The sequence below is a fragment of the Morus notabilis genome, unplaced genomic scaffold, assembly GCF_000414095.1.
Source record: "Morus notabilis unplaced genomic scaffold, ASM41409v2 Scaffold697, whole genome shotgun sequence".
Classification (NCBI taxonomy): domain Eukaryota; kingdom Viridiplantae; phylum Streptophyta; class Magnoliopsida; order Rosales; family Moraceae; genus Morus; species Morus notabilis.
In genome coordinates this window covers 109717-125532 of record NW_010357121.1, presented here as the reverse complement: position 1 = coordinate 125532, position 15816 = coordinate 109717, and the positions used below count along the sequence as shown (strand labels likewise).

Here is a 15816-nt window from a genome sequence, read left to right as displayed (position 1 = left end):
TGGCGGGGGCGGCGGGAATGTGGGCGGCGGCCGGAGAGGGGAAGAAGAGAGAAGGGAAGAGAGAGAGAGAGAGAGAGGGTCGGTGATGACAGGTAGCAACGGCGGCCAGGGGAAGAAGAGGCAGAGAAAGAGACTTAGCAGGAGAGAGAGAGAGACAAAGCGTCGGGGGAAAATGAAGAGGAAGAAGATAGGGTATATTAGATCAGACTTATTTGCGACGACATTGTCGTCACAAATAAGTTTAAATGTCGTCACAAATAATCATTTTCCCCGCATTTAGGTTTTTGGTGAAATCTTGAAAAGATTATTTGCAACGACAAAGAGAAAATGTCGTCGTAAATAACCTGAAACTATTTGCGATGACAAATGTCGTCGCAAATAAACGTAAAATGTCATCGCAAATAATCATTTTTCCCACTTTTGGTTTTTGGTGAAATCTTGAAAAGATTATTTGCGACAACAAAGAGAAAATGTCGTCTCAAATAACATGAATTTATTTGCGACGACAAATGTCGTCGCAAATAAATGTAAAATGTCATCGCAAATAATCATTTTTCCTGTGTTTGCTTTTTGGTAAAATCTTGAAAAGATTATTTGCGACGACAAAGAGAAAATGTCGTCGTAAATAAGATGAAATTATTTGCGACGACATTGTCGTTGCAAATATATTATTATTTGCAACGACTTGTCGTCGCAAAAAATGGATTACCTTGGCGGCAAAAATCCGCGCCATTGAAATTTGCGCTCCAAAATTATTTGCGACGACATTTAAATTATTAGCGACGACATGGTTATTTTATTTAACGGGGAGTAACTACGACGATATTGTATTATTTGCGACGATAAATGTTATTACAAAAAATGTCGTCGTAAATGGCCTTTTTTGTTGTAGTGTGATCATGGTTTTAGTGGAGTCTTTTATCAGAAATGCTGGGATATTATTCAGATGACGTAGGGGCTGTTCGGCAGCCCAAAACTTGAGTTAAAAACTCAAAAAAAATAACTCGAGTTACAACTTTATTCAAGTTCATGTTCTTTTAAGTTTGAACTCGAGTTTGGGACTAAAACTCGAGTTCAAGTTTCCCCTTCAACTCGAGTTCAGAAACTCAAACTCAAATTAATGAACAGTATTTTTTCTATTCTTAAAAATGCTATAACTTTTTCGTTTTGATTCTGATTGAGATGATTTTTTTTTTCGATGCATTGACAATGAAAAAATGAATAAAACCCCACCCATATACCCTATTAAAATTTTCCATCAGCATTGAGTTTTTATTAAAATACTATCTAAATATAAATTTAAGTTTTGACTCACTCAAACACAAACTCAAAAAGATTATTATCTCAAACCATAACTCAAATGTACACAACCAAACACAAACTCAAGTTACAACTTCAACTCAAGTTATAACTTAAACTCAACTCAAAATCTACACTCAAGTCACCTAACTCAAAAACGACAAAAGAACAGCTCTGTAATCACTAACGTTTGGTAAGAGGATTCATACCATGATTTGAATCATGGTTCGTGATTCCTTACAGTGTTTTCTCTCATAAAAAATACACGTAAATAAAAAATGGTTATAATCTCATGATTCTAATCTCATGAATCATGATTCAGGTTGTCCTCATAGCTTGAACTCTAATTTTAATTTACCGTTCTCAAGTAAAAATTTGAAAAAGCTTTATCTGTTGATTCTTTTCACCCCATTGTTGTTGATAATTTTTTTTGTTAAAAAACTTTTACCAAAAAATTTTACATTAATTATAAAATTTTTTTCTGAATTATCCCCTTGTAACACTTTATTCTTAATTTTTTTAAAAAAATCCCTCCATTAGTTTTTCTAACAGAAATTGACTGAATTTGTTATTTTAGAGTTATTTTAGTTGTTTTATGATTTAAAATTTAATTTAAATTTAAATTTGAAGTTTTAATAATGATACAACTATTATTGATTGAATGTAAGCTAAAAATTTTATAAATCTTTTTTGGTAGAATAAAAAAATTTATGATTTTTTTAATATTTAAACTAGCTTAAATTCAAATTAAATTTTAAACTGTAAAATAATTAAAATAGTAAATTAAATGTCAATTTCAGTTAAAAACCTAACGAATGCGGCTTTTTTTGTTAATATTTTATTGTTAAAAAAGAACATATATTACGTTTAAAAAATTAGAGGACAAAGTATTACAAAAAAAATTGTAATTCAGAGAGAATATTTGTAATTAATCTAAAAATTTTTGCACGTAGATAGGGAAAAATTGCAGAAAGAGTTATTTCTCAGATCAATTTGGGTCCACACGGAATCGTTAAGTTCACGATTGCATTATTTTGGCTTTTGAAGGTGTTATTAATGCTCTTGACAAAAAGAATTTAAGGCATATTTACTTTGCATTAAAGAGAAAGGGAAAGTGAGAGTGATTTTCTTTTTCATCTAATAATAAGTTTATTTAAAAAATTAGTAATAGAGATTTAATGGGCCCTACATAATATAGATAATGAGGAAAAATAATGTCAATTCTTACACCATTTTAGTATTAATTTCTTGTCAAAGGGAATGAATATTAAATTTATTTATATACCCTTAATGAATTGTTATATAATCAATTATTATCAAATTGTGTAAAATGATATTTTAGTGATTACATACATAACATTGTTATTTCAAATTTTAGTAAACATAAAAAAGGGAATATGATTGTTTCTCATTACACTATCTAATAGCAAGTAAACACTTGAAAGGAAATGAATGACCTTAATCATATTACTTTACTTTCATTTCCAATCTCATTACGTTTCCCATTACATTTCTTTATGATTTGATAAACATGCCCTTAGTGTAACAAGAACGTAAAAATTGACATTAGAAAAACTATTGATACAATTGACAGATATTTCATGTTTTGAAAAACTATTGGGTTTTGCTCTACCTTCTTAAAATGGATCTAGAAAATCTGATTTAGTCGGCTAATCTTTCTATTTTGGTTAGGGTATGTTTGGATGATGGGTTTGAACTTTGAACCATTCTAATTTAAATTTAAATAATATTTTCTCTCATAAAAATTTGAATTCAAAAGTTTTGTTATAGGATTTTTTTCTCACAAAATTTGAATTCTAGTCGGTTCAAACCCACCTTCCAAACGAACCATTAATGTTCTCCTTAGGAATCTTTTATATGTGGGTGAGGGGTTTGACAGGGTGTTCCACTATGTTTCATATAATGTAGCGTTCGAATCCGTTTGTTTATGTGCTTCACGTTTGGATCACGCAAATTTACTGTATCGTCTATTTGATTATTGGTAATGCATTTCATAAGTTCTCAGCTTTTGGATGGTATATTATGGTCATGTATATTGTATTGTATTGTATAATATATATTGTATTATATTATATTATTATAATATAATACGGTGTTTAGTATCATGACATATTGTACTAAAATTTAAAAATTGTAGCATTAAAATGTAAGTTTTCAAAAATTTTAGGGTCAAATAGAATTTTTTTTCAAAAGTTTGAGGTCAAAATGTCATTTTGTAAAAAAATTAGGATAATTTTACAAAAATTTTAGGGTAAAAGATAATTTTGTAAAAATTAAGGGATCAAAATGCTATATTTAAAAAATATAAATTTGTATCATGTCCCCTTAAGTTTTTAAACATTTATAGACTCCAATATGACTCTATGTCGGTTCAACCCCGACCTCCATTCGCGGTATGACTCTATGTCGGTCCAACCCCGACAATAAGTCGTGACCACCCCGACATTAATCATAGATCCATTATAAAATAATATATACGATATCATACGCATAAAATGAGTTGTATTTAATAATATGATATAGACCCTATTAATTTACCTTCCATATTAATTTATATTATACGGTACTCTAGTACAATCATATAAACATACCTCAAATGATATGTTTGCCCACCCTTTTCCCCCTCAAAATTTAGGTCTTGTTTTTTTCATGATTCAAGTTATATTGGTACAGTATGTTCTTTTATAAAAATTCAAATTTAACTTTTTTTAATACAATATTTTTTTCTCATATATATAACTCAAGTCATGATTTAAATTGTGCAAATGACTGTTAAAGTTATATAACGGCTCCCATCACTTTTTTGGTTCGGCCCTTCATCGAGCAATAGCCATATATAGCCATTGATTTTTTTTTTTTTTAAAGGTCTACATGGTTATTTGCATTTTTTTATATAACTTCTTAAACTCTAATTAGTCATCGATTCCGGTCTGAAGCATAACAGAAGTCAAGATGCTATAGATTAAATTTTATGAGTTAGGATTAATAATAGTATCATTGCCACCGACATCAATAATTTTGGGGAGACTGCAAAGATCGTTTTCCTTTTCCCCTTCAAAAAAGGAAAATAAACAGAATCAAAAAAGTGGGGAGACTGCTAATTAATTGCTTTGTCACCTAAAAAAGTGGGTTTTTATTAACATTCGTTAATTGCTGCACGCACTCACACTCAATTGTCGGACCCACGAGAATCGTTGCATAAGTGTGCTCTTGACCATTGCAGTATCAAATTGCCGTGGCAATGTCAAATTTTAATATTTAAGTGAAAAAAGTTCACTCTACAATATACAATATTACTTTTTATGTTAAATTTGAGAGGGATGTGTTTGTTGCCTCTTTTTATTTTACTTTTTAAATACACATTTTTAAAGCACGCTTAATTTTACTTGTTAGATTTTTAAAAAAATTTTAAAAAAATTTCTACAACTAAATCACTTGATATTCTACTTAAAATAATAAAAATAAATTAATTAACAAATTTGCTTCTCCGTAGTTGAAGAAAATTATTTTAAAAAAAAATCTTACTGGGAGACAAATCATTCCCCTTCCGATCATGAACCACCACCAGTTTCGAATACTTTTACCGAGTGTTATGACTGTGAATTTTATGCAACTCACTATTATCCTATTACAATATGGCTGAGTTATTTGGTGGGGATTTTGTTTTTTGCGTTTAAAGTTTTCTCAAAAACTGGGCATGTGTCTACTAGTGAAGGACTCAGTTTCCTGTTATTTTATACATTGCATCTTAATGGGCTATTCACCAAGATGCAATACTTGTAAAGAATAGGTTCGGTTTAGTTCGTTCATTTGAGTTTTTAATTCGAGTTAAGATATGACTTTATATGAGAGCTTTTACTATAGGAAAAAAAATTAGATGTAACTGTTTCAAAGAGTTTTTTACTGTAACAAAACTCAAATTTTAAACTCGAATCAATAAAATAAACGAGAACATAATTTACAAAGCGTGGTTTTTACCCCATTAGAAAAAAAAAGATACTTGTCTGGTTAAAGTGGTTTCTGTTAAAAGATTAATAATAATAACAAAAGAAAGAGTTTTTTTAAGGTATCTTTTTTTAAATGCTGTTGTTCTTAATAGTAATTTCATTAATGGATAATTTAGTAATAGCAAATTTTGTGAAAAATAATTGTGTGAAAAGTAGAAATAAGAGAGTCAATAGACACACCCATTTAACAAATATTATATTTTGTGATAAATTTATTATCTAACAAATGTTGGATTTTATATTTGATAGCTATTTATTAATTGATATATCAACTTTTTTTAACATAAGTATAGAGGGTGAAATTTATAATTGATTAAATTAAATGTCAATGACTGAGTTAAGAGTCGTTGATTAAAGAGATTGCTATGCTGCAAGAACGAGAGCGTTAGTAAACTAGAAAATAAAGTAAAGCAGTAAAAGAAATGTAAAAATTTACAGAGATTCACTCGTTAATGACAGCTACGTCCTCTGTAAGCTATGGTACCGACTTCACTATGTTTGTTGAAAATCATTTCAATGAGTTGATCAGAGAAGAATGGGATAACAGAGAAGGAAAAATGATAGAAAATACATAAAATACTAGGGAAAATATGCATGAAGTGAGCGTGAGTGTTTAAGTGGGTTGATCAATGCAAATATCTTAGAGATGCAACAATGGGCCAAGGCTTGTGGGCCGGCCCAGGCTCATCCTGACACAGTGACAGGCCGGGTTGGCACAACCCGTTACTGTTCATGGCATGGCCCAACCCATAAATATTGGTAGGCTGGCTGGGCCAACATATATCGGCCCATGGGTCGGCCCGGCACGACCCATGAAAAATCATAGGCCAGGCCGGGTTGGACCAGGTCGTCTAGGCCTATGATGGGGCGGCCTAGCCTGGCCCGTCTAGGCCCATAATGGGCCAGCGCAGCCCGGCCCATCTAGGCCCATAATATGTTCATGTTTTTTTTTTCTTTTTTTAGTAATTTTGTAAACATCTTATGTATAATTATCCTGATTATACTCTATTTTTCATACCAAGGTTTTGTCCCACTGAATTTTCCTTAGAAAGGTTTTTATTTCATGAGGCAATCGTAAATAAAATATCCCTTTGCATATTTTCATTGACTATTCAAACTTTTATATTTGTTAACTTGTTTAAAAATTCAAAAATAAAAAATAAAAATAAAAAAATTGAAAATTACATGCTTAGATGGGCAGGCTCATCTAAACCCATGATAGGCCTTGAATGGGCTAGCCCATTTAAGGCCCATGACACGGCCCAGCCTGGCCCACGTAAAATTGACCCGTGGTGTGGGCTGTGCCGAGGTAATTATTATACGGGCCGACTGGCCCGGCCCACAAAATTTGTGGGCTGGGTCAGCCCGGCCCACGGCCCGCGTGGGCCTAAGGAGAACGGGTCAGGCCGGGCCGGCCCGTTATTGCATCTCTAAAATATTTGTCCTTGAGGATTTTTTAATGCCTTGTATTTATAGCCCATGAGGCTCCACAGTTGTTTCCCATTTCTTTAGGCGATTTGGCCATCAATGGGTGATCCTTGTTTCCTTTTTAGATGATATTCAACCTCCCTTTGTAGATTCATCTTCCCACAATTGTTTTGGATAGCATGCTTGGAGATTGGACGGGAGCTTGAAGATTTAGAGCTTGTTCTTCAACGAGTTTTATTTCCTTCTTCTCCATCCTCTTTTATCTTCTAGAATTTATATTTTGCTTGATTGTGTGTAGACCATGGATATGAGATTTGGATTGTTTATGGTTTATGCTATGGGATTATTGATGAATACTTCTAGCTAAACTCTTTAGAGCTACAGGTCTGATGTAGTTTTACCGTTGCTGTGTTATGAAGATTCTATATGCTTGTTAATGTATTTTCACTTCAATCCATTTGTGTTTTTCCATACTTGTTGTCTAATTTGATTATCTATTGAATTAGAGATATAGATGTATGGATTTATGTTCGGGAGAGTTACTTTCACATGTTGGATTAGGGAAAGCACAACCTATAGTTAGTTGAGTTCAGGAGACCAATTAATTCGGGTAATCAATATTAGGTTTCTTAACGGTTGCTTAATTTGGTTAGGCTAATAGGGATATTGTTTAACTGGTGCATACTATTTTACTCGGCACTCGAGATAGGGAGTGAAATTACTTTCGAAAACTTAAGATTAATGAATTGAGTGAATTAGCTAACAAGCTTAAGAATTGGATTAGCATAGCTTGGTAGGATGAAATCGGACCCCTAGCCGCCTTAATACCATTAAAGTTTCCTTTGATCCCTTCTTGTTTCCAAATTAGTTCCTTACTTGCTTTGTTGGTTTAATTCTATTGTTTTAATTGCTACACTCACTCGAATTTGATTGCCTCGATAAAGTTACAGTTATTGTAATTGTGGAACTTAGTTTAACTCACAAAAACTCAATCTCTGTGGAACGATATCTGTACTTAGGTACACTTTATTACTTTTGCAATCTGTTTCCTTTTCAGGCTGATTCGGTTGCCAATCCTTATTTTAGGAATGTGTTGAGGATATTCTCTCGTTGCTTATTACCCTAGGCACCATATCGACTCGTGGGATTAACTAGTGAAGTTGACTGATCGATAAGTCATACTGGCCTGTTTGGGGAGTCGCGGTGACTCGTTTAGTGACCAACCGATGTCTAAATTACCATGTGTACAGTAAGAGATGATATACGAAATCTGACTACAGCTATAACCATTACGATATTACCCTTTCTAAATTATTCTAACATTTGAAGTTTACTTTTATAAGTTTCAAAATTTATAATTCCACATAGTTAAGTGATAAAAAATTTATAATAGTTAAATGAAAAAAATTATAATTATAACAAAAATAGATATAACATATGAAATATTATATTATAACAATACAAGCCACAGACAGATTTGTTCTAATCTATCATTATTGTAATTTGTTTGGCCATATTAGACCTAGATGTTACAAATACTTGAATGCTTTAAAAAGATGTATGATTATTAATCCACCAAGTTCTGCATTCACAAGAAGGACACCTAAAGCAAAGATTGATGTGCAAAATAAATTTTCTAGACGTGTGTGGGTAAGAAAATCTGATTTAAGGTGTCATGGGGCTTATACTTCTTTTAAAGTATGTTCTACTAACTCTGAGTATTATGGTAATGGTCACTTCAAGCTTTTGATAGGTGATAAACGCAATATGCATGGGAGAATACCATATTCAGGGGGAGTAAGACTCGTGGAGGATTCAGGGGGAGCGATTTGCAGAAATCAGTGAATTGGAACGTGATCTGCAGGAAAGTGTTGCACAAAGTGTTCCATTAGGTGTTACAACACCTTCTGCAACAGCAGTTTTATTTTGGCTTATTTTTGTCAAAAAGGGGGAGTAAGTAGTCTGTGATGTTTTAGTTCAGGCGGAATTTTTCTTGGAGACGATTTGCTTCTGACTTTACGAAAGTTATTATGTTTCAGTTTTGCCAAAACAATGCCAAAGGGGGAGATTGTTCGGATTTTGTTTCCCGAATTTTGTATTGATTGTTGGGTTTATTTCTCGAATTTTGTATTGATTCTATTCGTTGTGTGATTAGCATTATTTTGGGAATGATTGGCTGGTTAATTGTGGTTGAGATTAGATGTGCAGCTGGCAAGTTCTTTATGGAAGTTTTCCTGAAAGATCTGGAAACTTATCTTAGTTTCTATTTTTGAAAGTCAACTATTGATCCAAAGATGGTAGGTTGATTTGATTGATATTTGATGGAGATTTCGTAGCTGTATGATCTTCCTCTGTCTCCTAAGAACGTGTCCAGGTTCATATAATAATTTTGGGAAGGTTTCAGCAGAAAGTAGATTGATACGGACTGGTTTGGAAAAAGTCGACTATGACAGCTATGTTGCAGTTATTGTTGCAACAAGGATCTGCAACAAATTTGATTCAACGAATTATTTTGAAGAGATCCTCAAGCTGTTAACTTTTTGACTATTTATTCAAAGAGTCTCTCAGTTTATTGTACACCTTCTGATTAATTTTTGCTGTGTTGTGTGAGAGGTGATCACTTATATTCAAAAGAGATGATTTGAGTGTTTTTGAGAGAAAAAACTTAGTTGGAGGGATTCCAATGTTATAAAGTCGAGGGGATCTCGCTGTTCAAGTCCATTGGGAAATTACAAGTTCATAGGCGTCTTCTTATAGAATGAGTCTCGGGTAGATTAAGTCTAATTGAATTGTAAAAGAGTTCTTAGTGGATTGTTCATCATCTGGGCGTGGCCCCATGGAGTAGGTTGTGACTGAACCGCGATACTATTTCTCTCGTGTTGTTTTATTTTACGTCTCTGCATTATTTCTATTGTCTTACAAAGTATTAAAAGACTCAAACCGGTACTAATATTACTCCCGTCATATTATATATATTCAATTTACTTCCATCATATTAATCAGTAATCAACATTATTTATTTTAAAAAATAAAATAAATATTAAATTTTGATTTAGGATTAAGCGACCAAAATAATATTATTTTAGAACTAGAAGTAAATTATTTAAAGTGAATTAATATAAGTTAATTGGATGAAATAATTATAGTGATTTTGACTCAACAATTAAGATAATGCACACAAAAAAAGAAAAACATAAGTATACAAAATTAACCTAAATAAAGTAATTAAATATTAAATTATCGTGAGTGTATTATATCCAATGATTAATTTTAATTTCCCGTATTTTAGAAAGAATAGAACCAGCAAGAAATGGAGGAGTTATTAATCACTAGCAACAAAAAATAACTCCATGTTAAGCTGCTCGAGACCATGACAGTTGGATAACAAACATTAAAAGTCAAGTCCGAGAAACCGTGACTTTGACACGAGCAAAATTGTCGGCTACACGTTAATCTAACACACAGCCACCGACACAGGATCCCAACCGTCGGTAGATTTTGAAATGACAGAAATAACCTCGACCAGACCGACCAGCCTTCTAGATTCGCAACTTTTTTTGGTTTCCCCTTTGCAAAACTCCTGTACGTACAAATTACATGAACCTTTTTCCCTTGTCGTATGGCCCACAATGGCAAACCAAATTATTTAAAATTTGTTAAGTTGAATTTAAATTGCTATGTTTAATAAACACAATGAGAAAAGGTAGAATTTAGAAAAGCTTTATTTATTTTACTGATTTAAGTTTAGAATTTGAGTTTTATTACAGTAAAAAATTTTAATCACATTTAATTTTTTTTATTATAATAAAAAGTTCTCACATAAAATTACATTTCAACTCAAATCAGTAAACTAAACAAGACCTAAATGTTTGATTAGAGGAACACTAAAACAAAAGTCATGTGAGGTCGTCCTCTATTTTCTTCAACATGTCTGTCCCAGCTATTGACCAATTTTGGAGAAAGTAATTTGATCTTATTTAATATTTTTTACACAACGTGTATATATAGCTGTTTTTTCGAGATATGTCCATTCCGTTCATTACAACAAATAAAATAGAAAATTCATGGTAATAAATGAAAAAAGAAGTATAGAAACAAAACATTAAGATGACGTTTGGTATGTAGTAATGGGTAAAAATCGTATTATTGAGAAAGTGATAGAAGAGAATATGATTCTCAAAAAATTAGTATTAACACGTTTGGTTCTACATATGAATATTTTCTCATATTCCTGGGAATATTAATTTACGAGTTCACTGTCGCTCTTTCTCTCTCCTTTTAGTTTCAAACTCTAGGGTCCCTTCGGTTCGCTAATTCGAGTTGAAATGTGATGTTGTGTGAGAGCTTTTTACTGTAGCAAAAAAGTTAGATGTGACTGTTTCTGAGAGCTTTTTACTGTAGCAAAACTCAAATTCTAAACTTGAATCAGTAAAAAGAACGGGGCAGATCTTCAATCTCAAACTAAATATGGATGTCGCTCATTCCTCTCTCTGCTCTTTCTTTCTTTCTCTCTCCTTTCAATCTCAAACCAGTGGCACTTCACACAGCGTGAAAATGTTTTGACGATAAGCGACAGTGAAAATGCTTCACACGGCGTTGCAGAGGAGGGCAAGGGCTTCCCATGGCGTTGAAAACAGAGATCGTTGTTTGTGCATGGCTTTCCGACGAGAAGGCTGTACAAGCACAATTAGAGGTCGAGATAGGTGGCGCTTGCGATGGTGGGGGCTGGGACAGTGGGAGGCCCGCAATGGGTGCCATGACGGTGGGGGGCCCGCGACGATGAGGGCCTGCGGCGGTGGGCCTGTGATTGTGGCAGCTGCGATGTTGGGCCTGTGACGGTGGAGGCCTTTGAGATTTTCGGTGGTGAGAGGACAAACAGTAGTGCTTTTGATATTCCTGAGATTCCTGCGTTTAGTTATATTCTTGGGCATCTGAATATCAACCTATTGGGTGGTATTCAAATTACCCCAAATTGAGAGAATGTGAATCCCATGGTATTCACTTTTCTGGTAATCTAAAAATTAGAGTTCTTGTACCAAACGTGGTAATCTTACAGATTCTCATTCCCATCCCCAAGATTACTGCATACCAAATGCCCTCTAAAAGGTTGTTTGGTTCAACGATTTAAATTGTTAATTTAGTTTGAATTGTGGTGAATTGAATTGTGATTCCAATCAATATTTGCATATGCAAATAAATTGTAATTTAAATTAGGAATAAAATCCGAACTGTGTTTGAATTAAGTGTTGAAAATTGTCATAAGAGTTTTGTAACAAATCTTATAAAATCTCATTGTAAATGAAATCTAAAAATATGCAATATGGATGAAGATTTGTTTCTCTCTTCATTATGAACACATTAAAAAAATCATTTCAATCGGAATTAAAACGAAGAAGTTACGACATTTTTAAACTTGAAATTGAAGAAAGAAAAAAATAAAATCAGAATTGTTTTCACTGTAGAAAATAATTAGAATTGTTAGAATTTAGAAGGTGGTGAATTCTAAAATCAACAGTTTAAACCATTGTTAATGGTTTGAATTATCCTTGAATTTTTCTCTCCCAAACATCAATTTAAATTATAAACAACAGTTTCGGATTGTTGAAACAAACATAAGTTAAATCGTTAGATCATGTGAAAATCATATTACATATATTAATAAAATACAATATTTAACAAAATAGTTTTAATGAAAGAAATTTTTAGAAGTTAGAACTCCATCAATGGAGTGTGATTTTTTTTTTTTGAGGGAAAAAGTAGTGTGGTTTATTTTTTGAAATGTAAAAAAAAAAATTTCCAAATAAATAACTATATAAATATCTAAATAAATAAATAAATATTTACATGTTAAAAAGTAAAAATAAAATTCATCCAACAACTATTACTCTGACTTGCCTCTTAAAATATTAAAGTCATGTTTATTTTACCGATTCGAGTTTTACTACAGTAAAAAGCTCTCAGAAACAGTTATATCTAATTTGTTTACTACAATAAAAAATTCTTACATAAAATCACATCTTAACTCGAATTAAAAACTCAAATTAGTAAATTAAACATATCCTAAATAAGACGAATTCCTCAATTTCCATAAAGGAACCAACAATATCATTGATAAGAAAATACAAAACATTATGAACCGCATGGAACTCCTCGAGTTCTGTGCTTAGTAACAAAAACATAATCCATAAACCACAAAAAAAAAAATCAAGAGATAAAAAAGAATATGATTATTTTTTAGGACCTTTTCTGCTACGAAAATATATCATAAAATTTAAAAAATACACAGATCTAACGGTTAAAAAAAATTTGACCAATTGATACTTCATACGTACCAGAGAATCTCCTTTAATTTTTTTTAAGCATCGTCCAGTTCGTTGATTCAAATTTTTAATTTGAAATGAGATGTGATTTTATATGAGAACTTTTTACTGTGATAAAAAAAATTAAATATGACTTTTTATTATAATTTTTAGCTGTAACAAAATTAAAATTAAAAACTTATAAAATTAACGAGAACTTACTTTCTTTTCTATGCTTAATAATGTTTACGATAGTACAACCATTGTAGAAAAACTCAAGTATAGCAAACTGCTTCCACTAATTTTGCTTATAACACCATTGTAATTACTTTGCTTCGCCAATGGTATTACTTTACATGATTAAATTCCTCCTATAATACTCTAAACCTTCAAAAGAAAGAAAGAAAAGAAAAAAAGAAAGAAAAAAAAGGAATGGAATCGAAAGCTAGCTGGTCACCACCAATCAAGTAGACTAATAATAAATTCATTATTATTCTACTTTGTATAATATACGTATACCAAGAATCTCATTGGTGGAGACCAGACTGCTTACTGTGGTATTTGGACCACCAGATTAATTTATTACCAGAAATAGAAACCCAAACAAATAAAAATAAAAATAAAAATTAATTCTTCTTGCCCTCTTCACCGCCATCTTCCAAGTAAGCCTTCTTCCTCCTCTCCGCTCTAGCGCACAGACAAATCACAAAGAAACACGTGGCATATATCCCGTGGACCTTCCAATTAGTTTTCGGCGGCTGACGTAGCACGACTCTATGAAACACCGCCACGTAGTAATGAAGACCGACGGCGAAGCCCACGAAGGTCTGGGCCAGGCCCAGCATCTTAGAGCCCAGCCCACAGTCGGTGGAGAAGACAAGAATCAGGTACATGAGGAGCAGGAGAAGGTAGAGGACGTAGCCAAGCGTTTGGAGGACTTGGAGGCAGATGTACGTTGACTGCGAAGTAGCGTAGAAAAACTTGAGCGGCTCCAGTCCCGTGACGAGCGAGGACAAGCAGAGGATTGCGAAGTAGATGGAGAGATAAACTTGGATGAAGATGAGGAGCTTTTGGAGGGAGAAATAGGCCTTGATTCTGTTAAAGATAAGAGAGACTAAGAGTAGAGGGATTAGTATGAATGCGAACGAGACCAGGGAGGCTATGGTGGGCGCGTATTTGTTGCCGACGATTGGTTTGAATCCTTTCGTGATTTGCTTGTTGGCTTGGTTGAGGTATGCTTTAGATGTGGTAGAGATCTTTTCCAAGTCCGGGATCAGAGATTTTTGAAACTTCATGGGCAAATCTGAAAATTCCGACACCAAATCGGTTTCGTCCTCTAGATCAACCCAACTTGAGGCTTCTGATTTCATGGGTTTTTTCTCAGCTGATTTTTGGGCTTTTAAGTTTTGGGTTTTCTTGGTTGTTGTTGTTGTTGTGTTCTTGGGTGAGATGGGATCTAAGATTTTCTTGGTGGAGAGTTTTGTGGAGTTAAAGGTTTTTGATGATGACGTGGAATTTAGCTTCTTGATTTTGGAAGTGGAGTTGAGCTTCTTTAGCTCAATCTTGGTACTGCTAGCATTTGATGATAATAAGGTTGTTGTCTTGGTGGAATTGGTTTTTTTAGTGCTACTAATCTTGGTTTGGTTTTTGGTTGAAAGGTTTTGGGTTTTAAGTGGGTTGGTTTGGTTTTTAGAGGAGAGATTGGTTTTGATGAGTTTGGTTTGATTTTCTGAAGAAAGGGTATTGGAGATTTTCTTCTTAGGCTTAACAATTGGTTCTTCATCATCATTTTCCTCTACTCCCAACATTTTTCTTCTACCAACAAACCTTGAATTCTCCGAACAAGCACAAAGAAGAACCGAAGCCAAAAATAACAGAACCAAATAAAGCACAAGTACCTTTCTAAGTGGAGCCATTAATTTGGTGACGAAAAACGGATTTGCCCACCAAAAAGATCTGAATTATAGAGCTCTTTGAATTGGATCCAAAAGTGAGAAAGAAAAGAGTGAGAGTGAGAAGAAGCAAAAGGCGTTTTATAGGTGGCAGAGAAGTAGAATACTAGAATGTTATGGAGGAGAGTTGTATGAAATTATGAAGAGAAAGAATTAGAGGGTAGGCGAAGACTTTTAATGCCAAAGTAGGAGATGGGATCGATCAGTCATCACTTATCAGTCACATGGCGTGGCCAAGTGGGAAGTACAGAATTTCTCCAATACTATAACTTAACCCGACTTAAAAAAAAAAAAACAAAAAAAACAAAAAAAAAAAACAAAACAACAAACAAAAAGTCGAAAAAACTTGACCTTGACGCGTTTCAACAGTTTATGCTATCTTCTCTGCTAGCTTTCCTTGCTGGGATTATTGGTTTACTTTTCATTGGAGCAACAGAATTGTGGGCAACGTCGTAAGCCCGGTACTCGTAAAGTATGATAAGTACATTTTTTGTTTTTTTTTTTGTATTTCTGTGTGATATTATTTATAGGTGTGTAACATTCGACTTGTTTAAAAGTGGTACTTAATGCTAACATGTGTTAGAATATAATTTTTAGAACTGAGTCTTATTAACATAAATAAACGACGCTACACGAGAATACGGAAAAAATTATATTTATCAGACTTAAAAAACATTTTCAATAATTGAGTATATTAAACGGGGATTTTTTCATTTTGGTGAAATGAATGAGGACTTTCAGTACCTTGGTGTATCCTATTCATGGTGTTATTGAATTGTAACTATGTGGTTTAAATCAAACAGTGCACGT

General features: G+C 33.0%; 1 protein-coding gene across 1 annotated transcript; it reads right to left on the bottom strand.

Moving 5' to 3' along the window:
- Nucleotides 1-13271: 13271 nt before the first annotated feature.
- Nucleotides 13272-15187, bottom strand: LOC21404923. The gene has a single exon (XM_010089272.2). The coding sequence runs from the start codon at nt 14968-14970 to the stop codon at nt 13681-13683; it is 1290 nt and encodes a 429-aa protein (XP_010087574.2). The 5' UTR covers nt 14971-15187; the 3' UTR covers nt 13272-13680.
- Between the last annotated feature and the right edge of the window lie 629 nt (nt 15188-15816).